Source organism: Rhipicephalus microplus, chromosome 1, assembly GCF_043290135.1.
Source record: "Rhipicephalus microplus isolate Deutch F79 chromosome 1, USDA_Rmic, whole genome shotgun sequence".
In the NCBI taxonomy this organism is placed as follows: domain Eukaryota; kingdom Metazoa; phylum Arthropoda; class Arachnida; order Ixodida; family Ixodidae; genus Rhipicephalus; species Rhipicephalus microplus.
Genome location: NC_134700.1, coordinates 47,513,698 through 47,541,019, shown reverse-complemented (window position 1 = coordinate 47,541,019; position 27,322 = coordinate 47,513,698). Strand labels below are relative to the sequence as shown.

Below are 27,322 nucleotides of genomic sequence, written 5' to 3'. Positions count from 1 at the left end.
CGAGGGAACAGGAAAGTACCTTCGCTGCCAAACCATCTCTGCAACTTGGTCCTGCGACTGTCCCATGACCACCCGATTAGCGGCCACTCCGGCTTTTTTAAATCCCTCAAACGCATTTCTCAAAATTTCGTGTGGCTGGGTATGCGCTCAGACATATCCAAGTATGTGCGATGCTGCCAGGTTTGTCAGCGCACCAAAGCCCACCGCCAGAAGCCAGAAGGGCTGATGAGCAGCCAATAGGCCACTGCCCCCATGGAACAGCTCAGCGTGGACATAATTGGGCCCTTGCCTATGACGCCTCAATGCCACAAGTACCTTCTCGTGGTGATTGACAAGTTCAACAAGTTCATTGAACTTTTCCCATTACGGGCAGCAAACAGCAAGAGTGTGGTGGCCTGCATGATCCAGGTTTTTTGCAGGCATGGCACACCTGTCTCCATTTCAAGTGATAATGAAAAGCCCTTTGTAAGCAGGTTGTGGAAAGGCCTCCTTGAGCACTGGGGCATACAAGACCGACACACTGTTCCGTACCGCCCTGCCGGGCAAATGGTGGAGCGCCACAATAGCACTATCAAGCAGTGCCTTAGAGCTTATTGTTCTAACCACAAAGACTGGGACCAGCACATCTCTGAAATCGCCCTGGCCAAGCGCACGGCTGAAAGCGTTGTCACGGGCTACACGCCTGCCTTCCTCTGTTATAGCCGGGAGCTGAGAACCCCTTGGACACAGGCTGAAGCCAAAGACGACGCGGAGCCTCCTGCGACAGCATACCGTGCATTTGCTAATGAGGTCTCCAAGTGCCTGCAGGAGGTGCTCCAGGGCACACCAGGACCACATGTGGCGCGCCCAGAAGACTCGCTACAACCAGCACAGGCGGCCACTGACAATACAGGAGGGTGATCTTGTTCTGCTCGAAAGCCACTCCCTCAGCGATGCCACCAAAGGCTTCTCCTCGAAGCTTGCACACCGGCCTTCCGGTCCCTTTCGGGCAGTGAGACGTGTAGGACAGAATGACTTTGTTCTAGTACCCCAAAACGGGTCGTAGCCACGGTGTGAGACACGCAGATCAGCTGACGCTCTACCATGAAGCTGCAGGCGATGTGTAGTGGTGGCTTCACATTTTGAGGGGGGGGAGACCCGTGAGGGTGGCCGAGAGAGGGCGTTACATGACGGCATCATCATCATCATCGGTACTTGGCCGAGAGAGGGCACTACATGATGGCACCATCATCATCATTGGGACTGGGAGTTGTAGGGGTTGCAGAGGGAGTTGTAGAGGGGAGTTCGGCCTGGTTGGGGAGAGTGGCAAGACGTAGCGGTGTGTTGTGGGCGATTTAGGATTAGCGCGTGACAACTGCTTTTAACCTACTGCTGCGTGCCCTCAGAGCTCGTAGATCCCTATCGCGTCGCCGCGACCGCTGTTTTGTGCACGGCGGTTGCAGAACGTAGTTCATTTTACAATCCCCATGCACTTGGCTGCGCACGTGCCTTCAAAACTAAGTCGTTTTATGCCATCTACGATAGCATCTGCCGTAGTTTTGTCAGCCGAGTTTGCGGAAAGCAGTGTTGCTTTGACTGGTTGAGTGCACACTTTCAAGGTTCAGTCAGTTACTACGTCGCCATGTCAAAAGCGACCGCGATTTCGTCCACAGCGGTTGTGGCAACGACAATCACACGCACTGTAGAAGACACAGCGTGCGGCGGTTGCATGCGTACTTCCGAAGCTTGGGGTATGCTGCTTGCGGCCTTTGTTCGACGCTTCCGTACTAAAGTTCGTATCACCCGCCGCGATTAGAAAATGTGTTCGGAACATTCGAATTGAGGCCCAATGAACATAGTAAATTTGGCTGGGGAATTTCGAGAATTCGTATCTGCCGCGGTTTCGCATCACTGAGATTATACTGTACGTTACCATGAAGGTCTCCTAAACTCATTTGTAATAAAGTAGGGTAGGTTCAAAAAGCCTGGATCGGATTGAGCTGCTTTTTTGTCAATGCAGCCAGATCACGTGCAGAAATTCTGATTTCCCGGAGATTTTCATGACAACCGTACAACCGGAAAAAACGGTCAAAATCCGGGAGTCTCCTGGCCAATCCGGGAGACTTGGCAGGTATGTCTTTATTTCTTTCAATTGCCATGGAAGCGTGCGCAGTGAGCGGCGAGCCAGTGAACCAAACAAGACTGGGAGGGCTCTTCGCGTTCATCGAGTTTTTTTGTCTTCTTTGAATGATGATAAAAAGATTTTATTATTTAAATTCAAAGAAAACACAAAGGGTCCCTATTCAAGGGCACAAATGGCAACCTTTGGGACACCCCGGGCCTGCAGAATGAACGCCCGAGTGACCTCGAGGGTGCTGTTGTTTGGACATCGCAACGTTAAGATTGTGTGAAGGTGGTGGCCACACGTCGGACGATGAGCCCCGATTTCGCTCAGCTGCGATCACATCAGCGGCAATGCTTCAGACACCCCAGTTGTGCACTTTTGTCTGTTGGTCATTCGTCAAGGTCGCATCCTACGAAAGGGCGTTTTCCCTTGACAGTCAGCTGTGTGTGCAATTTCCGGCGTTGCAGAAGTTAGATAACATGGGGATGGGAACTGGTACTACGTCGTGGGAAACGGTGAAATGACGACAATTTACATTTAAAAATGACGATTGGGCTACATTTAAAATACTACGCTTGGCCGGGCGTCTGCTTGATATCACTGTGCAGTAATAAGTATGTTGTCATTGTTGTGTCGGTTAGTGTTGAATTGCAATCGAAGACCCTTTTTACAAAGGTGAGTGAGCTGCCCTTCATAACATTTGCTGGTCCAAGAACGTTACTTCTGGAATCATAATATATCTGGAGTTCCATGTACCAAAAGAGAACTTGGCACACGAGATACGTATTAGAAGCGTGAGAGTTATGCCGCATGCGTAATTTAAAACGCATGAGATAGAAGACTGTAGCTTAAATGGTAAAATGATCAGGTTTTCAGAAATTTGTCACTGTAATACAGTTTGAAGTTCCTCATGATTTTAATACGATCTGTAAAATTTAAAAAAAAAACTGCCATGAGAGTGTTTGTTGGTCACATGGTATCATACTTTCACGCATTATGCAGCTGTGTGACACTTGCTAACATGTTAAAGAATTCAACGTTCAGTTTCCTTGACATAATTGATTGTATAGTTAAGTGACACAAATGTTCAGTAATGATAAAAATGCGTACCTCTTTTGCGTTTTCAAGAAGACGTACAAGCATAAATGCACTGTTGTACTGTTTAGGATGTTGAGTGAAACAGGAAGATGCATACCCATAATATGCATTGTTGTCCTATTTTTTAAGGTGTTGAATAAAACAAGATGACTGTTATATTGCAGCAGCTTTTTCAGCTGTGTTAACATATTACACAACGTTAGATGCATGCGCTTGAAAAGTACACAGCGCATTGTACACATGCACAGTGATAAAAAATGGGGCTGCCATATTCAGAAAAATAAAAAAGAACAATGTAATGCAACAAGCAATATGGCTGACATGTGTAGCAACATCGTCAGTGCAACCAAAATGAAAATTGAAAAAAAAAAAAAAAAAAAGACGACGACGAGTAGCGGGTGCTTTGCACAAGGCTTCTATGAGATGTGACATATATATCTGGTTTTCGCCACCGTCCGCCGTTGGGGGTGCCACCAGTATAGCTCGGAGCCGCAGCACACAAGGGGGATAGTGGTCGCGAACTGTCAAGTTGCGGTTGAGCATCAATTGAATGGGACATTTCGCACATGTTGCATTTAGAAAGGATGACGCATCTTCAACGAAAATGAGGACCTGGGTGTGTAACGCTCGTGTGGCGGTTAATGTTGCCACTCTGTTCGAAATCGTGCACACGTGCGGAAAATTGAAAGCATGCAGAAATTTGAATTACCGTTTGACGCATAGTTGCTGCACATTGTGTCATCGTGGCCAAGTACATATAAACGAGGAGGTCCGAAGAGTTGTTGGCCTCTCTGCGTTACAGCGCTTTTTTTCCCCGGCATTCGTTATGTTGGCATGGCATGCTGTAGACGCTAACCATTAAACTTATTCAAATTGAAGTGGATGCGAACCCAGTCACATGCCCCGATAGTCGAAATCGCACGGCTGTCCTTTGGTCATGTTTTCCACACGTGCAGCCTTTGAAAAATGTTTGGTTAGTGTGTGTTTATTCAAGACTTTGGCGATTGACATTATAAGCAGACTATGCTGTAGTGCTTAACGGTAGCAGTGAGATGAAATAGTTATACCTGCTTATAACGAACCTCTATTTAATGAATTCCTCGATATTACAAAGTTTTTCTATTCCCTGCCATTGCTCCATAGAAGTACATGTATTCGCAAGCTCTATGTAACAAAGTAACAGCGGGAGACAACCTTGATATAACAAATTTTCCCCACGGACAATCTAGAAATTTCACTCCGCATTTCGGTACGAGCATGCATCTTTCGCGGCTGCCCGTCGCCGACAAAGCACAAAGTGGCGGCGGTGCGCTGTCGCCACTGATCGTGCTTCGTGTTACGATCTCGCGGCGTGCACGGGTGTGTCCCCCCCAACTCCAAACCAAAATAAAAAAAAACTACATATGTGGGGCCGCGCTGCATACGGAGGGCACTTTACCTAATAATTTTCCGCGGTGTCTTTGTCCATTGTTCTGTGTGTCTGCGTTTGTTTTTTATGCCGTGCACGCGTGTACAGTTTCGCTGTGCGCTCATGATATGGCCACCGAAGCTGTCCAGCTCAGTTTTTTTGTGTGTGTGATAGCAATTATATGGACAGTCTCGGCTGCTTTTGCCGCCGCCACCATTCACAGTATATGTATACATATCTATATATATGACAACTCAAGAAAGAAAATAAATAATGCCCGCGCTCAGCACCCACCTTGTCACGATGCGCCAACGAGCGCTTATCTCCCATACATACCTTGCCCCGTGATAGAAAGGGGAGGGGGGCTAGATGCTTGTGCGCTAGCACTTATTCTTCCGTAGGGGAAATCGCACGCCTTCGACTTTGACTGGAACGATTGCGTTTAGTTGCCGAGCGCACAAAGATCACTTCCCTCGCTAGACAGGCACCATTTGCGAAAAAAGTGCGCTTTTCAAACACAGCAAAGTAACAACTTAGACACTTGTTATTTCGCACTAATATCTGTAGATGTGATTACGTTTCGTGCCTCATTCTTGTTTAAACAGCGCGTTAAGTGTCAAGCTGTAAACATTGTTAGTTCACTCTCTTCTTGTTTATGTTGTTGTCGTGCATCATTTGTGCGTGAGCAGTGCGCTGCACGTTTCAATCTGCTTGCACTTCTCAGCGTTTCATTCTAAGTTGTTGCTATCGCATTTATTGCTTTGCCCTAGCAGCGAAACTGACTTTTCCTAGTTTTGGACAACCCTGTCATCACCACCAAGGAAATGTCAGATTAGGCGCTGATGGAAACTCTCCGAGACCACGGTGATGACGGATCTTCAAAAGCCGACACGTCACACGCTTCCGTCTTGTGCCGCGAGTTCGCAAGCAGGTAGCTTTCGCGATTAGCCGATCAGTTCTGGCAACAGGACGGCATGTTGAATGCAATACAATGAACACGATACCAAAAAGTGTAATGTTATAAGAAATAAGGCTGGCAGCCAACTCTTTTGGATCCGATATCGCGGAACTCCTACAAAACGTTAGTGTGAGGGAATACGGCCGCTCTAGAGAGAAATGCTCTTTACACACAGTCCCCTTGCGTTGAAGCGGTACTGATACTCGCCAAGATAGCAAGTGCGTCAGCGATTGCGACCCCCCTTAAAATCCAAGTTCATTACTGCTACTCGAGCGATCCCCCTTCCCTGCGTTGTTTCATGCTCGTTCAAGACGGGTGGTTTACTTTCTGCTTGAGCATTCGACGGCAGTTCTAACACGTGGGAGATGTTACCTAATGCACTTTCCAGGCGATAAAGATGTGCGAACTCTATTGATCTCTGCTTCAGCAGCGCTTGCGCGCTTTTACCCGCTCATAAAAGTTACAATGCGCGGGGGCATGTTATCAATTTGGACTTGTTAAGGGGGGAGGCTACCTTCGAAGGGCAACTTTTTTGTTTGTTGAGATATCTTAATGAAATTTTCAGGGTACACTAATAGCAAAGCCATTTGAATAACCACAAATTTTCATGCAGTTATGTTCACTGGTTCCCAAGTTACAGCCATTTATCAGGGTAGTCCACATGGGTCCCTTAGTCAGGGTCTGGAGAATTTGAAAAATGTTCTAGCACTGTGAAATTCACTATGATGATTTCTGGATAGGTGCTTTAGGGCAAGACAGAGCCCTTTTTTTAAATTTCCTTGCCAAAAAATGTTAGCAGAGCACTGAATTTAGTGTTCACAATTTGGCTCTCATCAATGAAGTTTTAGTTAATTATTACAAATTACAGACACAATAAATTGAAAAAGCGGGCTTGTCTTGCCCTGGGCAATTTATTAAGGTGCATAATAAAAAAAACCTGATAGAAATCAGACCAGCAGTTCCAGAGAGATCACCTGACTAAGCAGCCTCACTGGCCAAAAAAGTCATTCTGAGAAAATTGACTTCGAAAGTTTCAAACATTTATTATGGTCTAAAATGACCCTGCAGAGTAGCTAGATGTGTCCTTAGGCTCTCTTTTTCTTTGCCGCTTTTCCTGCTTCTCATTCATCCGTTTCTGAGCCTTTCTCAGACGCAGAGAGTCTTTCTCCGCAGCTCGTTGAATGGTTAGGTGGCCAGGTGTGAGTCCCACTGATGACGACAACTCTTGGGTGGCCCTGTAGCAGCCGGCATTATACCGCAAAACTGCGTCATGCAGTGCTGTCTCGACAGCAATCAATGATGCATGTTGCTCCTTGGGCATCAAGGACCATAGGACAGAATGGAATGACTCCGACGCATTTTGCGTCTTTGCTCCCAGGCAGCGTTGCAGTAGAGAAGCCTGCGAAAGGCGCTGGTAGACTGGCAGCAGCGCTTCTGCAACGTAGCCCGGAAGATTGTATTTGTGCTTTGGAGGTGGCACGCCATTCCCCTTGCAGGCATTATGACGGCACCACGAGTCTACACCTTCCGGGCACAAGTCATGGTGAGGATCCTCGTCAGTTGAGGTGACGTGATAATATGACGCCATCACTGCACGCTGCATTGCAGCCACATTGTTTGAATTGTTCCGCAGTGCCCAGCCATCATAGTCTGTGAGTTTATCAATAAGGGCTTTTGTCAATCTGCCCTTCCCTCCCAGAGCCTGTTCGCTTTTCTGCACAAGATTACGTAGGGCTGTGCCCATCCTCTTCCGGACATGGTTCAAGCATTCTTCTTTCACAATAGGGACTAGCCCATAAACATTGTCTTGTTGAAGGGCAGAGAATGTGGCGCTGTCCCCATCAGATACAATGGTTGTATACCGGAGGTTATGCTTGGACAGTGAACGTGAGAACAGAGTTACAGCTGCTTCAACCTCCATCCTCCCAGACTTGGCATCAGTGTTTTTTTGGCACACATGGTGCTTCAACCAGCTTGCATAGCCCTCGTCTTCAGGCTTCGGTCCTACCTGGCAGCCGAGACACTGATTCGATAAAACTACAGCATCCAAGATGAGGCCTGTGTGATACTCGATGATTGCACCAACTCCAATGTGAGATGTATGTCCGCGCTTATGCCACGTGCCATCATAGTTCACTGTAATGTCCTTGCAGAAAGATGGGTCCATCTCCTTGTACACCTTTTTCACAGCAGAAGCCGATTCTTCATAGAATTTATCCAGGGTCTGTTGCTGTGGTTCTCTGAATTGCTTCAGGTGCCTCTGGAAAGTTCTGTGGTGCAGGCCACGGTGGGAAACATTCATAGTTGCCCAAAAGTCGTTGAGGGCTGTCTGTCCCTTCCCTATTTGTTTCATGGCCGTAATGGCTCTTATATTCACGTCGAAGGCCCTTGACTCGTTCTGACGAGCAGAGCTCCACGAACTTGAAACTATTCCACAATGTGGACATACCAGCTCAAGCTTCGTGGCAAGTCCAAGCTGGGTGCTTCCTTGAACTTTCATCCCGGTCGCGAGGCAGCGCGGGCACGGGGTCTTGGACAGCATGTCGCTAAGGGCATCCCCTTGCACGAGGAAATATCTCTCGCCTTCGGTCGTAGCGGTGGCAGCTTCGGGTTCAGGCATCATCGCTTGAAACTTCCTCTCGGTCGCTGGCATAGCGCCAAGCTTTCGTTGCACAGCAGCACGTTCTCTCTCCGCCGTCGCCAACTCCTCGCACGTCCGAAAACGTGTTTGGATGTGCACAGTCGACGACGCGGTCTCACTGTTCGGGGCCGGAATCAATGCGGTTGGCGAGCGCGACACACCAGGCGCACTTGAGCACGAAACACCAGCCTCACTCGTCACGACGGATCCTTGTGCCGATGGTGTAGAAGTCTCGTCGCTAGAAGCGTCGACGCAATCGTCTTGAAAAGATGAAGCGGAAGCATCGGTTCAACTGTCGCCGCGCGTGGGCGTGCAGGTGAGCTTCGCCATGCGTACGAGCTTCAGTTGACGCTTTCTTGAACCGAACGCGTGCCGAGTCTTGAACTTCGAAATGCCCATCGTGACCGTCAGCGCAACAATCCGCGTCCCGTGAACACGGCGGAAGATCGTCTCGTGAGGACGGTAGTGATCGTCTCGTAAAGACGGTAGAAGATCGTCTCGTGAAGACGGTAGAAGATCGGCTCGTGAAGACGGTAGAAGATCGTCTCGTGAAGACGGTGAAAGATAGAGGAGCACGTGTGACGACCGATCGGAATGATGGCAAACGGGGCACACAAAGAACGCCGGCATTGCAAGCGCCGGTGCAGACGACAAGCCGGCGCATGCCGGAGAAGCAGCTACGTCATCGCGCGCAGCAGCCAATAGGAGCCGCGCGCTCCCCCATTCCCTCGAGAGGCGCGCGCTTTGTCCAATCGCGGCTTCGCATCCAGGCAGCGGGACATTCGAAAGCTTCCGCGAGCCCCCCAATCGTGAGCGACTCCCGCCTCGGAGCGCCACCGCCACTGCCGCGGGTGGCGAAAAAAAAAAGCGCAAGAATTCACGAGCAAAACAACATCAAGATGGCGGCGATCGGCCGAGCGGTTGGGAAATGGCGAGCGCGCGAAGTTGGGGTATTTTTGGCGCTCGCTCGCCGCTTGCCGGCTGCCGCGGCATGTTATAAAATTTATTTGACGTACTTTCGCGATGAATTAGACATTGATATTTACAGTAGAGGCAGTTTATGAGTCATACTGCCCGAGTATGTGGTTTTCAAAAAATCGACTTTTTCGCGATTTTTCGGTTTTCAAAGGGCGCGTCCCCCCTTAAGGAACATGGCGGCGACGGCGAAAACCCACCGAGAGTGTCATAATTGCTATCGCAATAATAATGCAGTTTTTTACTGTAAAATAGGTGTTTTGGGTTAGCTCTACCTTCAGTCCCCCTTTTGTTTAATTTGCGCGTCTATTTTCTGAATTTTCGGACCGAGCCTGCACATAACAAAATCCTCTTTATAACGAAGTTTTCTGGGAATTCATCAATTTCGTTATATCCAGGTTTAACTGTATAGTAAACACCAAGCCTGTGATGTCACAGACCGTGGCATAAGACCACTGGAAATGCGCTGAGAAGCCAAATAAAAACTTAAAGAATGCTTAACAGAGTTTATCTGTTTTCTGTTCGCACTGTATGCAGCCAAAGCACTATGCACTGGGACGTCTGTCTATAATGCGGTAATGCTCTACAAACTTGCATAAATGTGACCTTGCTGCCATAATGATTTTCTAGATCCTGAAATACTGAAGGGACAGAAACACACTTTTATGATCACTTCAGCTGGTTTCTGTCTCTCGCTTGGCCTCCCTTTGCTTCTCCACTGTGGCAATATGCCTCTCATTATGACCAAGCCCCCTTTGGCAAGACGACAGAAGAGGTCTACATCACCAGCGCACAGGCATCCTCCACACATTGCTCATGCAAGTTACCTGCAGGTGACCACATGACAAAGTGAGGTGCAAGGCTCTGGTGAGGTAAACAAATACGCCATACACACAAGAACCGCACAGCCAAAACTAAATCCCCAGAATGCCAAGATGAAGTTTTGTAATGCAGAGGCTGGCTACTGGAACTAGCATAACTCTAACACTTCTTTAGACCTGTTTGGACCAATCACAAAGCTCAGTGTTATGCAGAGGAGCTATTTCTCACGGTGTCCAATTCGGCCTCCACTGATTGGCTGGAGTGTGCCACCTGTTCTCCGTCTTTCTTCCACAATGTCATTTTGATGCCACTCAGCTTTCACAACTGTCCACACAAATGAGAAAGACGGAATGCGTTTTGCCACAACAAATGCTGCCCCCAAAGTTCTGCTTTTAGATGCTGTGGGGGTGCTGACACCTTCTGTAAAGTTGTTTGCGCTGCGTGACGCACGTGTCTCGACCAAAAGCCGCATTTCAGTGTACAACCACCGGACGATGGCGTGTTCGCGTTGAGTACCACTATCATCATCATGGTTGTTACAGTGGTAGCGCCGGCAGTGACCCCTTGCGGAAGCAAGCCTTAGTGGCGGGCGGGAGTTGAGCGAGTCTCCTCAGCACGTGGCGGTTGCCGCGAACGGTTGTCTCTAGCGTGGGCCCACTGCGAGTGGCACCGCGGGCCGCATGTCGGGGAGCCTTCGTGGTAAATCAAGCGTTGGCGACGCCGCCTTTGGTGTGTTATTGTGTTTGTCATGTTATAGTGTGTTTGTCTGTCGTGTTATAGCATTTGTCATGGAGTGTATGGTAATATTGTGTACTAATGTCCAAGCTTGTTGATATCGATTGATATATCGATTTGGCTGACAATATCGTCGTTATAAATTATTTCAATAAATGTATGTACGTTGTTTGGTTTGTACCAGCCGTGTCTTCTGTGTCCGTTCACTCCAAGAGCGTGGTGCTCACCAAATCGAGACCCCACAACGCACATATTTGAGGCTGTGCATGGACTCTAATCACGTTAGCCCTTGAATTAGGTTTAAGGCGGTCGCCCACCTGACGCTCCTGAAAGGTCTGTACGTATTCCCTGCATCGCTCTTTAAACATCTTAATACGTTCATACGCATGTGCTGACTTGCAAGATTGTTTAGGAGTCTTGTTACTCCACATCTCGTCCACTTACTTTCTTTTACGCTGGGAATGTGCTGGTGGGTTTGGTGTGGCGGTTTGGTGTGCTGAGGTGGTCAAGCACGCGATGACGTCATGACTAGAGACCGGATTATAGGCAAATGCCTATTTTGTTCCTTGCGTTCCTATCGTGCCATTTTGATATATGAGCATGAATTAGAGGTTAAGAGGGGCGTTTATGGTGTTTCTATAGTGCCTATAAATGCCAATTTTGGGTGTTCATGCCTAAATGCCTATAAGTGCCTATAAATGCCTATTTTCTAAATGAGTGCCTATATGAGCGCTGTTCAAGCACAAATTTTGCTTTTGAGTGAGGTGTGAAACAGTTATTCATGTAAAAAAGGCAACATTGATATTTCCAAACACTATAAGGTTCGACGAAGACAAAGCTGATACGCTGCAAGCGGTTGGATGTGAAGCATGAGGAGTGCAAAAACGCTATTTCTGCAGCCCTAAGTGGAAGAACATCTCAGCGTCTGTAGGGGAAGGAGAAGAGAGATTTAAAGATGGGGTAAAAAAATTAAAGCGAAGTCTATGGCCGAGGACACGGTGACGGCCTTCTACAGACAGCTGTCCAGTTACCTGAAGGAACTGAAGAACAGCCCTGAAAACTTGGGTGATGCGGTGGGAAAGGAGGAGCAGGTTTTTTAGGCAGCCGCGAGTATACCTAGAGAATGAATGAAAAACCATGGAGGGCTACTCATGGAAGGCTCTTGTTGATTCATGGGTGGCGAAGGTCGCCAAATCGTTATACTTTATACAGCGAAGCCTGAGACAGGCGCCGGCATGTTTACAATCAACGGTGTAATCAACACCGTATGCTTGAATACGCTTGTTCCATATTAGATCCCTTGTCATATGTCTTTAAGAGAAAAAAAAATACAGAGCAGGGCTTCGAGGTTTGTCCTAAGCTATTACTCAAAAATGACAGCTGTAACAATATGAAAAATGAACGAGGATGAGAATTACGATCATCGCGTCAAATTAAACTGCAATTAAAACTCCTATGTGAAGCATTTCATGATAAAACTCACATACGAAAATTAATCTATCTAAACAGTCCTTTTCACGTAATGATAATTAGAATTTTAGATATATTTTTCTATTAATTTGTTTCTTATTAGTTTCATGACAGAATGAAATGGCTTATATAGAGAACAAAGTGTGTTGTGTCAATGAAGGCGCGTTTTCTTCGACATTGTAACCCATCTCCTGCAGTGCCTTTGGGTAAAAAATATGGTGTGCAAGCGGCTTTTGTTTGTAACTTACTTTTTTAAGCGTCCCTCTTTATGTTACATAATAAGTTGTAGTTAGACACTAAAAGTTCTTGCGTGCCCAATGAGAAGCGTTCTACCACGGTTATTTTTCCAAATTGGTTCGTTAAGAGCCATCAAAGCATGGTGCGAAGAAGCAAGCTTGAACCCCTTGCCTCTCGTCCAATGTAGCCATCATGAGCATCATTCCTTCCCTGTTCTCTTAGGTATCGGGGCTAGAGAATCACATGACGCATACCCACCAAAAGAACACGCGTAAGCAAGGTCACGAGCGCATGACGTGCACCAGCCTACTTTGCCCGTTCGCCATCGATGTTGTCGTTTGGCGTTCTCTGTTGTGTATTACCAGTTTCTGTGGAATGGATCAGTCAGTGCGTGTAGTTTAGGAGAAGCTGGCAAGGATCTTCTATTGTGACCACGATACACTACGTCGCTTCGCTGAAACTGCGGTCAGAGACGACACACCAAACACAAGCTAAGCGTTGTCAGGGTTGGCGAAGGCACGATGCAGGAACGACGAGAAGACGAACGCAAGCGAAATGGGGTGATAGTAGCAGTAGTAGTAGTAGTAGTAGCAGTAGTAGTACGTGTGGTTTTGCGTAAAAAAACGATATGCATATGAGGGATGCCGTAGTGGAGGTCTCCCCAAATTTTGACCATCTGGTGCTTTTTACCGTGCACTGACATCGCGCAGTACACGGGCATCTACTTTTTCGCCTCCATCTAGATGTGACCGCCACGGCCACAATCGAACCCACAGCATTCGGGTCAGCAGCGGGGCACCCTATAGCGACTGGTCCACCGAGGTGGACGCGAAACAAGCGCCCATTAATGAATAGCATCCCGAAGCTATTCAAAACAAAAATAAAGATAATAACAAGCTGAGATTTTGTTAGCGTGTTTTATTATTTTTCTCAGCTTTCATTCATTATACTGATTTTGAAAGGGCAGTAAAAAAACACAGAGAAGAGAAAGACATAGAGACAAAGAGTGCTGTCTTTCTTTTCCCTTTGTCTTTGCACTTCCCTTTCAAAATGATATGAAGCAGCTAGCCCAAACCAAAGCACTCCTCATTCATGATACACAACAGAACACAGAAATTGCACATGCCAAGCAGAGTAATGTCACGTGCAACGCTCTTAATGAGGTACCGTTTAAAGAGCAGGATATAGTCAGGAGACCGGACATATTTCGTCTTTAGCATATGAAGTTCCGATGAAGAGCGTATGGTATGCGATGTCAGCCCACCAAATGTCAACGTAAAGGAGTGACGTAAAAACAAGACCATTCATTGCTGTACGTCACTTCCTAAATTTTTGGGGCCAGGCCTGTGAGAAGGGCAAGGGGCATTCATTAGAAATCAAGCGTTTTTTTGTGACATGTAACTTTGCAAATCTTAACAGGAATGATCCGGATTGCCCAGCGCATCATTACGCTTATCATCTCGAAATGTTTAAACCTAGTAAGGGGCCCTTTAAGGTGCTCCCCAATAGGAGAGAAATTGGTCCTACGTGATTACACCAAGTATCCCTATCTTCTGGGGTATCAGTGGTCTGGTTATTTGCTCCTGCGCTGCCCTTCCAGCCAGAACGAAACGAAAGAGACCCAGGAGACTGTTAATTAAATGTAGACACTTGAAGCACAATCGACAATAAAACAAAAGACCACACGAATCGTGAAGGAAATGTATGCCTATGTTCAATTGGTACCTTTCTGCTATCTTAAACAATATCATTTTTTTTTTCTTCCCGTAGGTACAAGTCATCGACGTCATTGTTTTGGGATATTTCAATTTTTATAGAAAGTTATTGTGCCTATAATTATGCGCTTGAAGGTCTAAAACGGTGTTTTACCTGCCTGTCTTTGGTGCCAAAACACACTTTTTTAGGGCCTATAAATCCGGCCTCTAGTCATGACTCACCGTTCTTTTTTACCTAACTGAACGCGCTCCAGCGATTAGGACACCGCAAGAACAGCTTCCCAGGTTTCCTCATGGGAAATGCTACAGCGCTTACCAGGCAAGGACTGGTCAGGTGTGAGACTGGTTTTTTTATATACTAGAATTTCTGAACTGCACTTTGATATTCGCAAAATGTGACTGTCTTGGCCTTCTCTACAGATGAGTGAGTTTGGGAGAGTGAGTTTGGGAGACTTTGTTATAGCTTCTACATATATAGCAACAAAAATCAATCTCTGGATGCATTACTCACGGTGTGCGGCTTCCCCCCCGCCGAGGAAGGCTCCCATCAGCATCCATAAGGTGTCCTCGCCTCCGGTCTTCCTTTACGGCTTCCAGCTCGAGGTATTTGAAGACGTGGACCTGACCTCGCCTGCAAAGCTGTACAGCATACCGTACCGCTGAAGCCTATTTCATATCTTAGCAACCCTCCTCTTTGCTATGCCAAGCCAGTTACATAAAGCAACTCTTAAGATACTCCTCATTTGAGTAACTAGGAGCAGATAACTTGGCAATTTAAAGGAGCAGTGACACCAAATATCAAACTCGAAATTTGGTGTTCATTCGACTGCTTGGCACGCACAAGTTTTTTTAGTGAATTATGAATCCCGTTTGTGGCGTAGAAGTTATTCTATTTCGAGCGCAAAGAGCATCCAAAACTCATTGGTACGTTCCCGGCCATGAGACATTGACACTATTTTTACGTGTTTAGCAAGCTTCTAGGTCGCGCCTCAAGAACAGAGCGATGATGAGGGAGCAGCGTTGACGTTGACTATTTTAGTGTTGTCATCATGGTGTCTACTTTATTTATAAGTGTTATTTAGAAATATTTAGAAGTATTCTTAACAGAAACTTCAACTTGGAATTGTCATATTCAATATGTAACAGCTAGAGGTGTAAAGTATTAAGCTTTCTGCGGAGAAACGCAGAACACTTCATAAAAACAATACAACTACTGTATGCAATGAACGCCCGGTCTATACTAGAATGTGCTTGTACAGGATGGGACCCACGGTTAAAACAGGACATTATGTTACTAGAAAAGGTACAGAACTTAATGGTACGGTTTTTTTCTCCATAATTATAGGTGACAACGTAACATACCCCTCGCAAAGATGAGTTTAGGGTGAGAGATGCTACAAATATGAAGAAAAAAGATAATAAAAATGTTGCATAACATATTTCATGCAAAAACAAGCGTAGATAAGGATAAGTACATATTTCAACCGCACTACAATGCATCATGAATCAACCATACTAACAAATTCAGAGAAAACAAGTGCAGAACCAAGTCGTTCAGAAATACATTTTTTCTATGCACAGTTTCGGAATGGAATCGCCTTACCAATAATGTTGCAACCCCGAACTCTAACGCTGCCTTCTACACAGTGTTATGATGCTGCGTCTATGTTGTCAACAAGAATAATGACTGTGTCAAATGCTTGTTTTCTTTCTTCTTTTTCGTATACTCTACTTTCTTACCGTACCTGATACCTGCCAATATGTCGTTACCAATTATGCACTATGTAAGCCCCCCTTTGTAAAGCCTTATGGCGCTGAGAATACTGTGATAAATAAATAAATAAATATTAAGACATTACAGAATATTTCGAGGTGCATATGTGCAATACCTTGCATTGCAACAAACGCTTATTTTAGCTTCAGTACACTCAACTGCATTAAAGGGAGATGCTACTCGAAGACACTTTTTTTTAATATTCACCCTAGAGCAATGAAACTTGAGCTGTTCATAGAACCTATTATGCTGACTTCAAATATATAATTAGCTTTCTGGCAAGTTGCATAGTTTCAGTTTTGCAACATGACAAACTGAAAAACTTGAGCCTTTTTTCCCATTCTTTTTCATAAGTAAACTTCAATAATTTTTTACCATTGATAATTCATCCAAATCAAGTGTAAAATGCAAATAACTAATTAAGAAGTATGTACAAAATATGCACTAGACGTGAAAATTTTTTTACATGGGAAGTTCATATTTCTCCTAACCTAGTAAATATTTACATACTTTTTTTTATTATTTAAGAATAGTATTGAAACTTAAGCAAGATAATTGCATTTCTCGTACATTGGGAAAAAATTGGGCGAAATTTCATGCAGATCTGAGCAGCAAAAGTACCCAAAAATAGAAGGGCACATTAAAAAAAATGGAAAAATTTGTGCGTTGAGAAAAACGAGTTTCAAAGGAAAAATTGCATGTTTATTTATCAAAGTTTTCAGTAAATTCAACAAAGTTTGTACACAAGAAAGAACAATCCTCCTTGTAGGGGGCACACTTTGGCCCTCGCGACTCTTTCTAGCTGACTCCACGACAAGATATTTTTTCTTCAGCGCATGTCGACGAGCCCTTGCTTCTCCTGTAAGTTTTTTAGACATTTTCGGCTGGCGCGTGCTCTCCCGTGGTGTGCCAAGAGCAACCAGATCATGAGGTGGGATCACGCCAAGCTCTTGCAGAACACATTCAAAACTGGAGTGCTAACGATTAAACGAAAAAACAGCCATAGCAGTGGCCATCTCCAAAACATGCCTTGAAGCAAATTGTGTCTTTGGACAGGGGAGCCAAATTTTGCTGTTTAGTGACTCTGCTGCATTCTGAGTTTTTTCCTGAATAGAGCAAGTCAGTAGCTTCTCGTTGGTTAGCCTCTTGTAAATGGGGAAAATTGCCTTTCCCTGGGCCTTGGTGAGCAGGAGTGTGTGAGCCGGTGCAGGCTTGTCCACGGCTTTAGCACGCTTGTGTTTGCACCAGGATTCTGGTCTATCTGGGCAGAATTCGTGGGTGTTTGCATCATCTGTTGAGCGAAAATGAAAATAGGAGGCCCAAATTGCCCGGTGCTTGGCTTTAATGCTGTCCCTATTGCTTGTGATGGCCACTTGATAGTAGGTTTGCAGCTTGTGTATAACAGTATCTTTTAGCTTCTCCCCTCCAGCAAGTGGCTCCTTGAGTTTGCGAAGAGCGGTCCAGAAGCGCTTAGCTACGTGATTTGTGCAGTCCTCTTTTTCAATAGCAACAGCATCACCGTATACCTTCACTTCAACTACTGCCGTGTATGCTTTTGAGTCACCGTCACTGAGGAATTTAGTGAATCGGAATGGTGTGCCTTAAGTTTTGCTCCTTTGCCAAATGTGCACAGCAGCTTCTGCTTTCGTGCACTGTAGCTTCTGCTTTTATCGCATGAGCTGAGCAGTAAGCATTTCGCTCGCACACAGGGCCATGGAATGCTTGCCAAACTTCTTCCTCTTCATCTGGCATAGTTTTGTGCCTACTGCAAGCTAGGCAGAAGTTCGACAAGACTTCAAAATCCAAACAAAGTCTAGTGTAGAGGGACACAACAGTCCCGATGCTATTGTTACTCTTGTGGCCGCGTTTCTGCCACATACCATTGTACATAACAACAATGTCGTCCCCATTAACTTCCTTCACAGTCAGCTCTCTCGACCTCGTAAAATTCGCGCTGATGGCATCTATTATTGCTGCATCATGGACTTTCCGGCTGATTGCAGTAAATGATTTATGGTGCATTCGCTTTGGCACGTTAAGAATCGCCGCAAATCGGACCAGCTGTTCATAGCCCATGCCTATGAAGCTCGCCGCCACAACAGCTTTCACGTTGACAGCGTAGCTATTGCGTGAGCTCCCGCTCTCGTATGGTCTTCTCGCGGTCAGTTTGTCACTTGCTGCGCTCACGCTGGCCTCCACGTTTAAAGCTACTCGCCGCGAAGTATATGTCGCCGAAAGAATAGTTTCGGGCCACTCACTCTTTGGGCAGTGCAGTTCCACGAACGACGCAAGTCCTTTCTGCTTGTCGGCCGGTTCCCGGACACGTAATCCCAAATGGTGACACGTCGGACACGTTGCACCACGCACAAGCATGTTCAGTGCTGTCAGATCAGCAATCAACGAAGAGTCGTCGTCCTGTGATTTTTCTTCGTTTTCAAAGAGTGTGAATTTTTTCCGGGAGGCACTCACGTATCCGAATGCAGCAGCAAACTCGTCGGACGCATCGGCGTCACTGCCACTATGCTTAGCGTCACCAGATGGTTTTTTTCGTGGTTTGAGTGTTTGACTTTGACTTGCGCTGACATCCTCGAAATTTGTGCGCTGACCGAAACTTCATGGGCCGGTGACTGCACTTGTTATGGCTTTCTTCATCCATAGAGAATAAGCACTCGACAAAAGCGTTGCTCAGCTGCGCTGCTCAACGAGACTTGGATTCTACAAGTAAACTTCACAGCATTCGCAGGCGCACAGTGCCCAATGGCGGCCCCCAATCTGTACCACGTGATTTAAAAGCCAGTCGCGGAGCTCGAAAAACACGGCAAAAGCATGCTTCTCTTTATTATTTCTTGCACTGCAGAACACTGGAAACCGTCGTTATTTGAAGAGTAAGGCCCGGCTCTTCGGCTCATGCGCTTGACAATGATGAGCGGCAGCGCATTATCAATGGCAACGTGCTCGAAGATGACACAATTTCGGCCTTTTGACAGCCACCTTGCGCTCTTTAGACGCAATTTTAAAATATTTCCAGTTGAGTCTCCACATTGATTCTTTTTTTTTTTTTTTTTCAGAACAGTAGAGGTACTAATCTTAACAAAACAGGTGAAAACAAAAAATCGATAATTTCAAAGAAAACTCGCGTTTTTCGACCCGCATCTCCCCTTGAGGGGGAGGCGACACTCAGAAGTTAAAAATTGGCCCAAAATTCGCATTTTCTCTCTCATAATTTCCCCGTTCCCAATGCCCTTCCGCACCTATCAACAAAATTTGGCTTCGAAATTTCACTCACTTCTCAAGTTATAACCCATAAAGAGAGCAACTCTGCACAAGAGGACCTTTAAATAAGTGTAATCTAGCCGTACATCAACTACCAATGGCAGGCGAACTACGCACTCTACCAGGGCCATTTTGGTCTTGTTGGAAAGGTCGTGTTCTAGCTCTATTTTTCTTTTCCTGTAGACAACTACGTGCCCCTCGCAAAAGCGATAAGAGCGAAGTCAAAATCACGAGCAGCGCGTGATTCACTGGTTGCTTGACGCAGGTGACCAAAATGACGCTTCCCGATTGGCCAGGAAAACTTGTTTGCAGTGTCGGCCCCCATTTTGAAAAGGTATCGCCCTTGCGAAGGTGTCGTGACTAGTATCCCTAACGTGCTTGTGTGTCTTGCTGTGCCCTGCGATGCGAAAAAGTTCCGATCGCAGCATCATTTTGGCCATTCACGGAAAAGAGAAAAAGGCAGAAGGCCCAATGATGCTGATACTGTGTCGCGGGAGCAAGTGCCCACGTTGTTTGATAGCGCCGTCATAACCCAAGATGGCTTCTCATGCATGCATGGCGTGGACGCTGGCCGCATGTATACTGAAGATTTTATCAATAAAAGAGTGTGCGAGATGGCTTCCCCGGATAGCAGACGCTTTCTGCATTATGACCACTCTGATGATATCGGCAACGGTGAAGAAGCCGGCATTCTTGCCCGCTTTCCACGATGCGTTGGGCCAGATAACTAAGTTGTATCCTAACACACCTCTTGCTTTTTGGTGATTTTAACTTCCCATCTATCGCTTGGTCAAATCTCGCTTCCACACTATCAAAAAGTAACATGGCCAGTGAATTCGTCAACACGTGTCTTACATTTGGGTTATCGCAAGTTGTCAACAATCCCACTCGCACTACTGACCATTCGGATAACACTTTAGACTTAATATTAACTTCACACCCTGAAAACCTTTCCAGTATCGCATACCTGAATGGCCTCAGTGATCATAAGGTACCGACCGCATGCTACTTTTTCATGTCACATGTCCAATCCAACAAGAATTAAAAAAACACGCTTTATGATAGGGGCAACTACTACTGCATGTCCCAAAATTTAACAACCTTTTATGATAACTTTGAGGCGGACTTTCACCACCGTTCACTTGAAACTAACTGGTTGCTGTTTAAATCTGAATTTCTGTGCCTAGTTAAAAGATACGTTCCCACCATAACAATCAGTGAACGGAAACAATCTTCGTGGTTTAACACAACACTAAAACGTCTGAACAATAAAAAGAAACGTCTCTTTTGTTCTGCTAACTCCTCTTAATCTGACTTTCAGTGGCAGAAATACCACGCTGCGGTCAAGCAATACGACAAGCACGTCGCAGACGCCAACGTGGCTTTTTTTCAACTACGCTGCCCTCTATGTTGCACACTAACCCGAAACGCTTCTGGCAATGCATTAATCCCCAGGTGTCTAGCAGTGCTTTTCTCCGTGACAGCGCTGGCTGCCCTGTTCCGGAATCTGAGACTACTGATGCTCTAAACACTGCTTTCTGTTATGTGTTCACTAATGCATGCCCCAAAATTCTTTTTCATTTGCCACCGTCTAATTACCCCCCATAGAAAACATCACTTTCGATGCGAACGGCATTGTTACAATTATCGAGTCATTAAAAAAGTCATTTTCGTGTGGCATTGATGGCATAAACTCTAAGGTATTAAAAAACACTAAGCACATCCCCAGTCTCTTCCTAAGGTTAATATTCCCGCAATCCCTCTGCACTGGATCTACCCCCTCTGACTGGAAAGTTGGTAGATAATTCCCATTTTTAAAAAGGGCGACCATACGAATCCTAGCAACTAACGTCCCATTTCCCTTACCAGCGTTTGTTCTAAACTAATGGAGCACATTCTACATTCACACATTGCCAATTTTCTGTCATCTGTCAACTTTTTTTCATCCTAACCAGTGCGGGTTTTGCAAAGCTCACTCTTGCAATACTCAGCTCGTATTATTCCTGCATGATGTACATTCTAATCTGGATCTGAACATCGCCACTGACGCTCTTTTTTTGGACTTCGAAAAAGCCTTCGATAAAGTATCGCACATTCTTCTCATGCATAAAGTTTCGCACCTACACCTACACCTCGACACAGTTAATTGGATCTGTGAATTCTTGACCGATCGCCTTCAATTTGTTTCCACCAACTCAATTTCCTTGTCTCTATCCCCTGTTTTATCTGGTGTGCCGCAAGGATCCGTACTTGGACCGCTACTCTTTCTCATATATGTTAATGACCTTCCTGTTAATGTATCATCTAATATACGCCTTTTTGCAGATGACTGTGTTCTGTATCGTCCAATAACAAATTCCATAGACTCTTCCTCTCTCCAGGATGACCTCTTAAAATCCAGGCGTGGTGCAACCAATGGTACATGTCCCTGAACGTCAGTAAGTGCTCCCACGTGTCCTTTCATCGTCGCCGTAATTTTCTTACTCTCTCAACAACAACACACTAACCCAATGCAGGACATTTAAATACCTAGTACATATATCTAGTGATCTGTCCTGGGCCCATCATATTCTCCAACAAATTCCTGCAATCGCCTATTAGGTTATCTACGCCGTAACCTATCATCAGCATCCCCTGCAGTCAAACTACTTGCATATAAAATGTTGATTCGATCCAAACTAGTATGCCTCTGCTATTTATGACAATCACTAAGTTAATATAAACAATTCCCTCGAATCAGTCCAGAACCGCACTGCCAGGTTCATTCTTTCCGATTATTCTTACAGGTCAACAGTATCTGCCCTAAAATCCCAGCTCTGCCTCCCCTCACTTTCTCCTCGCCACAAGACTGCTCGTCTAATATTATTTTTTAGGTTTTTCCATTCGCTGCCTCCAGGAAACCAAATCATCATTCCTACATCGTTCCTTTCGCCACTCGCACCAAAATGCTGTGTATCTACCACATGCACATACGGCCACCTACCAACGTTCACCTACCAATATACGGCCACCTACCAACGTTCATTTTTCCTGCATACTGCCGGAAAATAGAATGCCCTTCCATCCGATATCGCCCTCATCACCGACATTGCTCAATTCAAAGCTGCCATTGAAGACCATCTTTCAAGTCATGAAACCTAACCTGACCCACCAGTTTTTTCGTTCACCCGCCCCTCATGTAATGTCCCATGTGGGACCTTTGAGGTATCATGAATAAATGAATAAATGAATAAAAGTGCGCTTAGACAAAGGCCTTCCTGACAGCGCGCGGAATGTCGACTCCGGCCGTGTGCGGGTAGACGCTGATGTGGTCGGTGCCAGGAAAGTTTGCGTCGCGCGCACCCGCCAGGCAACCAAGGCACTTGAGAGTGTTTCTTTGGTGTCCGCAACAGCGCGAAAAATTGAGCGCTTTTTGGAGTCAAGTGGAACGGCACCGAGGGAAGATGCCACCAAGGCAAGACTCAGAATTCACACGAAAGACTCCAATCTGTGATTGAGAGTTTGGTATCAAAGGAGCAGCACACTGCTCTTTTTGCTCTGCAAGCTGCTGTTGCGGAAGCTGTGCTGCGCTTCAACACGAACAATATCAATGAATTTGCTGCGATTCTAGAGCAGCTGGACATCACACTATTCAGCAGCACATCCCTGAGGACTAGGGAGGACTGTCGTTGGAGTGCAACCTCAAATGAATAGAGAGAAGCGTCCTAAAGTCTGAGAAAGCTGGTCAAGAAGAAGCATAAGGATGGGATACATCTAGATTATGCCCTTGATGCATTTTCATTAGATTTTATTAGTATTTTTTCAACAAATATGTTGTGAAATGTTTTTCGTCATTTTCTCAAAACAGCAATTTTGGCACATTTGCCAAGTTGGAGGGAAAATAACTTCTGTTCCACTCAAGCTATCAGCCTAATTTTTGTTTTTGCCAGAAAGATAAATGCATGCAGTATGCAATATGCCTATTTTGAAGGCAATATACAGATCAAAATTCTTTTTAATTGGGTCACATGCATGACAGGTGAAGGTTGCTTTTTTATCTCAGTGAACATTGATGTCGTCTAACTCTTGTTAAAATTGGCCCATCAAATTGATTTACAGCATACTGCATTCTTTAAACATCCTACATTGTTTCTACACTGTTGCCGATGTTTTGGTGCTTCTTGCTAAGATGCTAATTAGGCTCCAAACAAAGGACCCAGGTTATACACTAATTATGAAGTATCTTGGAAACTACTTCACCTATCAGAAAAGTAATTACACTTTTAGAATCTGCGCGTCAAAATACACAAACTATGAAAATTTCGTTCAGATCTATACATAAATAAAAAAAGTTGCCCATCAAGTGTAGCCTCCCCCCTTAGGCTGTTGCCAATTTTTTTACGTCCATCGCAGTGACAATGCACGCAGGCAAAGCAGTCTGGGTTGACGTCCGGGTGTTAATATTTCTATTATCTTAATCGCACAGGGCATGCCTGCTTGACAGCTTTGTGATGCAGAGGGTATTTACTTCCATAAAAAGAAAAAAAAATTGCAGCGCTGATCCAGTAGCTACCAGGCCGAGACTGCCAACATGCTATAATACTGCCAAGTTCTAACAAAAATGTACATCATACACCACCACAAATGGCTTTACCACAATCTCTGCTCTACCTGGATGGCCGATAGCCGTCACTGTAGTTGCATATCTGCTCAGACAATAAATAAAATACTGAATCAGGCATAAATAAAAAATAGACTGAAATGTATTAAATAGAGCAGATTTAATATATACAACAAAAGAAAGAACCTGGATATCAGAGGGAGAAAATTTCAAAACCCAGCGACACGCAGTTTCACGCAGCACATTGTGGGGTCTCAAGTTGGCGAGAGCCACGCCACGCCCTTGGAGTGAAAGGACACAGTAGACACGGTAGAACAAACCAAATCAAACACACATTTATTTACCTAATTTAGAACGACAATATCATCCGCGGAATTGTTATAACATCAGTAGCGATCAACACGCTAGGACATCTTTACACAATATTAAGCAACACTCAACAACATGACAAACAAAGCGGTGTCGCTAACGCCTGACTCGCCACAAGGGCCCCCGGCAGACGGCCCGTGGTGCCGTGCACCGGGGTCGCCCTGGGAGAGACAACTGTTCGCGCCAAACACCACCAGAGAAAGAGACTCCTGCAGCTCTCTTGGCTGCAACCAAGGCTTGCCTGCCGCCAGGGGTCGCCACCGGCGCTACTGCTTAAAAAACCATGATGATGATAGCAGTGATCTACGCTCGCAAACACAATGCCACCTACCGCTGAATAGTTGTAATCCCGTAACATGACTTCTGCACGAGACATATTTTTTCAATCTCAATTCAAACCATATCCCAAAAAACAAAGAAATCAGCTACCCAAGCTCTAACAAAAAATGACAACACATGTCCCTACATAATGTCTGTGCACCACGACATCGCCGCCGGTCGACACTGCTGCACTGTCCGGGTCGACGACTTCACCTCAGTACCGGTCACGCAACAGCATCATGGCTGTCGTCGCGATGATCCGTCACTCGCACCAACACATCTTCCAGTTGCGACCAGCACTCACGAGGGCGCCAGACTACAGGCATTTGCGCAGGTCCAGGGCATCTCCATCGTCTGACCTCATGACCGCATTCCTGGCCAGTGGCGCTGACGATGAGCAGAAGACAGCCAGCCGTGCGCTACATCACTCCTGCTGTGTACATTCAAAACACTCGAAATAACAATGCAGTAGGGCAAAGGGAAGGAAGCTTCAGGCTCCTCGCCCACGTGATAGGATGGTCAGAACTGCTAGCTAATACATCGGCGGCGGGTGAGACGCCCATCAAAATAAAACAAAAATCACTGTTTGCTGACTCGTGCATCCCAAGATAAAAAAAAAGTGAAGGAAGCAGAGTGCTACACCTCGACGCCACGATCCACCGAGTTGTGCCACGTGCGACAGGCCGCTGCGCAGAGCCTTAGGCCTAATGGGTCGCTTGGAAACAACCGGCATCCACCCAGCACCCAACCTAGGCGTAGAAGAAGCAGCCGCCAGGAGACATCCACTCTGTGAGGTGGCCCTATCGCTCGCCGCACACAGCAGTTTACCGAGCGATCGGCGTCCACCGCCCCAGACGGTGTTACGACACCCCGGCGTCGAGCCGCAATACCAGACAGCAATGACGCCCAGCTCCCTGAGCCCAAAAGAGTTAAAAGAAGCTATTTACAGAAACTCGGGCCACCCACGAGGCTTCTGTACTCACTCGCTTCAGGCCTGGCCTATAATATACGTTCTCTACGCTTTGCTCACCCCAGGATGCAGACTGCATGGTTCTCCTCCCGACTGAACAATGTTCTTTAAGGAAAAATGCTACTCAGAGACACTCTTTTTTTAATATTCACCCTAGAGCAATTAAACTTGAGATGTTTATAGAACTTAGTATGCTAATTTCAAATATATAATTAGTTTTCTTGCAAGTTGCATAACTGTCAGCTCTACGACATGACAAAGTGAAAATCTTAACCCTTTTGCCTCCCTCTTTTCATCCCTGAACTTCTGAAATTTTTTACCATTCATAGTTCATTATTCTAATAAAGTGTGGAATGCAAATAACTGATTAGAAAGCACATACAAAATATGTAATAGGCATGAAAAATAATAGACGTAAAAAAGTCCATATTTCACCTACCCTAGTAAAAATTTGCATACAATTTTTCATTATGTAATAAAATATTGAAATTTACACTATATAATTATATTTGTAATACTTTGGAAACAATTTGGGCAAAATTTCATGCAAATCTGAGTCCCAGAAGTACCCAAAAAAGGAGGGGCACATTGAAAAAAATGGCAAAATTTGTGTTTTGAGAAAAATGTTTTAGAGTTAAAATTGAGTTTTTATTTATGAAAGATGTCATTAAATGGAATGAAATTTTCCCACCAAGAAGAACAACCCTTCTTGTAGTGGCCACTGTCACCAAAATACGCCAGCACCATGAGTTCGTCCTTCTCGGCTTTTTCGAGCCGATTCCTCACAGACATTTCGCTCACAGACAGGGCCATGAAATGCTTGCCAAACTTCTTCCGCTCCATCTAGCAGAGCCTTGCGCCGACTGCAAGCTAGGAAGAAGTGCGACAGGACTGCGAAATCTAAACTAAGTCCAGTGTTGAGAAACACAACAATGCCGATGCAATTTCGCGACTACGTTTGTGCACAATACAGTTTTACATAATGGCAATGTCGTCCCCTCTAAGTTCCTTCGACCACGCAAGATTGGCGCTGAGGTCATCCATTGCCGCATCACGAACTTTCCGGCTAATGTCTGTAAATGACTTTCGATGCATTGACTTTTGCAAGCCAACAACTGCCGCAGATCAGACCAGCTGCTTGAAGCCTACTCCTACAGAGCGCGCCGTCACAACGGCTTTTACGCCCGAGCAATGGCTTTTTTCATTCATAACGCAGATAAATACAAGACAAAAGCATTGTTCAGCTGCGCTGCTCGTCAAGACATGGACCACGCAGTAGGCTTCACAGCCCATACAGGCGCGCAGCAGCCAATGGCAGTCTCCTATCAGTATGCCAGTCTCCGATCAGTACCACGTGATAAGCAAGTCGCAGCGCTCGAAAAACGGGCAAAAGCGTGCTTTTTTTATATTATTTTTTTGCGCCACATCAGCGAGGGAAACTGTCGTTAGTTGAACAGTGAGCCTCAACTCTTCGCCTCATTCGGTCGACAATGGCAAGCGACGGCGTATTATCGGCGGCAAGGTGCTCAAAGACCGCCCACTTTAGGCCTTTTAACAAGCACCTTGTGCTGTAGACGCAATTTTAAAGCATTTCCAGTTAAGTCTCAACATGCTTTTCTTTTTCAGAACAGTAGAGGTACTAATCTCATCAAAACAGGCGAAAATAAAAAAAATCTGTAATCTTCAAGAAACTCGCATTTTTCGACCCGCATCTCCCCTTAAAATAAAAAAAACAGCAAAAAAGAACCACTTTCGAGCAGAAAAAAAATAAAAACTCAACGTGCCGACAAGTTCAAACACGTTACAACAAACGATCTCCTCGCTCTCAACAAAGCACACCGCTGATGCTAAC

The 27,322-nt window shown here is 45.6% G+C and overlaps 1 protein-coding gene and 1 pseudogene across 10 annotated transcripts in view; both read right to left on the bottom strand.

Moving 5' to 3' along the window:
• Nucleotides 1-27,322, bottom strand: part of Lrch (Leucine-rich-repeats and calponin homology domain protein) — a 291,082-nt gene that overhangs the window by 192,170 nt on the left and 71,590 nt on the right. For all 10 annotated transcript variants that reach the window (XM_075865225.1, XM_075865554.1, XM_075865385.1 and 7 more), the window contains exon 5: nucleotides 14,675-14,802. In XM_075865225.1, the coding sequence (XP_075721340.1) occupies nucleotides 14,675-14,802 (128 nt within the window). The remainder of the gene's footprint in view (nucleotides 1-14,674; nucleotides 14,803-27,322) is intronic.
• Nucleotides 6,592-12,408, bottom strand: LOC142765364 (uncharacterized; annotated as a pseudogene).